The sequence below is a fragment of the Phalaenopsis equestris genome, unplaced genomic scaffold (genome assembly GCF_001263595.1).
Source record: "Phalaenopsis equestris unplaced genomic scaffold, ASM126359v1 Scaffold207403, whole genome shotgun sequence".
NCBI lineage: Eukaryota > Viridiplantae > Streptophyta > Magnoliopsida > Asparagales > Orchidaceae > Phalaenopsis > Phalaenopsis equestris.
In genome coordinates, this window is record NW_018226737.1 from 337,659 (window position 1) to 340,596 (window position 2,938).

The window sequence follows — 2,938 nt, forward strand, 5'->3', positions numbered from 1 at the left end:
ACTAGAGAAGGAGAATCAATTTCCATTGTTGTCTGTTTGTTGTGGAGGCAATTCTGAATTAGGAGAAATTGGAAGGAAATATTTCATTCCTTTGCGGGTTGAGCGGAGGAAAGGTTGCGAAGAAGAAAATTCGGAAGGATTTTCGAATTTTTCTTTGGCTGGTGCTAAATTTCCTTTGCAAGAGGCGGAGCAGAAACATAAAGAATTTTTTATTTCCTTCGCTGGAGCGAGCGGAGAAAACTGCGGAGAAGTAAATTTGGAATATTCTTCAAATTTTGCGGTGCAGCGGAGCTATTCCAGGACGCCGAAAAAAAAATTTCAAAGCAGAAGAAATTTTGGAAGGAAAGCGAAGCGGGGTAATTGGAATATGATTTTCTTTTCTTTACTGGAGCCGCGAAATATTTTCTTTTGGTGGATTTCCTTCGGCGGATCTGCGGAAATGAGATTTCTTTTGTTGGAGACTGAAGAAAGAAAATGATTTGAAATCCAATTAATTAAATGAAATATTTAATTAAGGGAATATTTCAATTCTTTTTTTGGAAAGATTTTGTTACTTCTCTGGAAAACTTAATTAAGGGAAAATCATTTTTCTTGGAAACTTAATTAAGGTGAATTTAATTAAAGACTCTCATATTTAGATATATACATGAACTTCCTTCCATAAACCTCATGAAGCAAACCTCTCTTTCTCCTCGTCCCATCCTTGTCGCTCCATAGAGAAGAACCACGAAAGAAGAGAAAAAAAAATGTCAAAGATCCAGTGCCACAAACCCTGCAACACAACTCTGAAACTCTTCGGCTTTGCCCTCCAAGCATCCGTCGATCCCTCCCCGATATCCGATTCGTCCTTCTCCACCTCCACGGCCTCACTCGCCGCATCCGAGGGACGAAAATTCGAGTGCCAATACTGCTTCCGTGAGTTCACCAACTCCCAAGCTCTCGGCGGCCACCAGAACGCCCACAAGAAGGAGCGCGAACAGCAAAAGCGCGCCCAGCTTCATCATGCCGCCGCTTCATCTCTCTACACGCGCGCCAATCCAATCCCCTCTTCCTTCACAACCCCGCAGCCTCTCCTACCGGCCCACAAACCCGCCGCAGCATCCCCGCCGGCCACCGCCTATTTTTACTTCTCTCGTCCGTCCTTCCAACTCACCCATAGCAGAGCCTTCCCGCCCGCTCCGAACACGCTGCCACGAATCCGGTCCGGACCGGTTTCGCTGGGCCGATTCCCTGCTCCGACCAACGCTGCCGGCTCTGACAGCTCGTATGGAGTAGACCTTCATCTCAGCCTGGCGCCTGCCAGTTCCAGAATCGCATGATCCGTCATTCGTACCATCAATATTCTTGTACATCTTATTTTTATTTCCTTAATTTTGAACGCATTATGATTATGAATTTCATATTAATTAGAGTTATGATTTTATTTCTTATTGGTGTTTATTTTTCATTTCTTTGATTTTCTAAATAGGAGCTTCTTAGTTCTAAATTCGACCGAATACTTCTCATATATTATGCTTTAATGCATTGATTTATGTGACATTATCTAAAGAAAGATTGAATGAATGAATTAATGGTGGATTAATGTTATATTTTGAATCTCCTAGTTAATCATGGCTTTATGAGTATTTAAATCTATTGAATGAAAAGGATACTATTCATTTTAGTATTATAACATAATATTCATAATGGTTTTATTAGTTAATATTTACAATGTTAATGTTATTGTCGAGATAATCAGATGGTCATATCAGTGCAAAAAATCTACATTTATTCTTACGAATTTTGGAACGGATCTCTCGAATGTTTTTCTATATATATATATATATATATATATATGATACCATTAATTCACAACTCTTCATTTATAAATTAATTTAAATCATTTAATCCCTACGAAAATAAACAAAGGGCCTTTTTTTTGTTGTGCGTGTGTTACTTAATTTCTAGGACATGTTTTGCCCTCGGCTCTTCTAAAATTTTAAAGGAGAAAAACTCGAAAAAGTTTAACACACACATAAAAAGCTTTTTTATAATTACAATTATCATTTTTATATTAAATCTATTAGCTCGTGTTCGTATAAATCCAAACAATATTAAAACTTTAAACGTAAAATGGTTTAAAATTAATAAATTCCTTAAATATTAAATAATATATTATTATTTAGCTTATACCATTATATAATTTTTTTTTAGAAAATTCATATATTTTTTCAGTATGTGTATACTAAATTACCTTTTAATTTAGTTACATAAATTATCTTGATGATAATCTAACGAATAAAAATTATATATTATTTTGATTGTTGTGCCATTAATCAAGTGCTTATATATTTTTTAAGCAAAGCGTGTACTAGCAATGATTTTTTTTTTATATATAAAAAAGGTAATGTATCCCTATATATTTTTATGTTAAAGAAGAGCTAAATGTCTATTTCAGGGAGAGACATGGAAAGAGACGACTCCACTGGCACAATAAATAATGAATAACACCAAGAAATTTTATTTCCAAGAAATAATAGTCGAGTGAATGGGTATGGACGTGGTCCTACGACCTCAATGACTGAACAAATGCTCGATTCATAGTAGCAATGAAATTATCAACGGACAACTTTTCTAACGAATGAAAAATTTAGTTGAATTGATTTCAAAAATATTAATTAAAATATTGAACAAATATGTATTTTCATTTATAATTTGTTTTTCTTGTTGGAAAAAAAGAGGAGAACTTTTTTTAGGCCAACATGAGATGTATCCTATATAACATAAAAATAAGAATGAGTTATAAAAGCCATATAATTCTTATGATTTTAGGTATCATACACCTATATTATGAAATTTATTTATCTATGTTGGATCCTGATTTATCTGTGAATCACACCTCAAGTCTTAGAATGTCAAATGAGAGAGAGAGACAGAGAGAGGGAAAGAGAGAGAAAGG

General features: G+C 34.8%; 1 protein-coding gene across 1 annotated transcript; it reads left to right on the forward strand.

The window, feature by feature from the left end:
• The first annotated feature begins 633 nt into the window (after window positions 1-633).
• LOC110036496 (zinc finger protein GIS3-like) lies at window positions 634-1,488 on the forward strand. The gene has a single exon (XM_020740955.1). It carries the CDS (start codon window positions 747-749, stop codon window positions 1,317-1,319), a length of 573 nt encoding a protein of 190 aa, XP_020596614.1. The 5' UTR covers window positions 634-746; the 3' UTR covers window positions 1,320-1,488.
• Window positions 1,489-2,938: the final 1,450 nt, after the last annotated feature.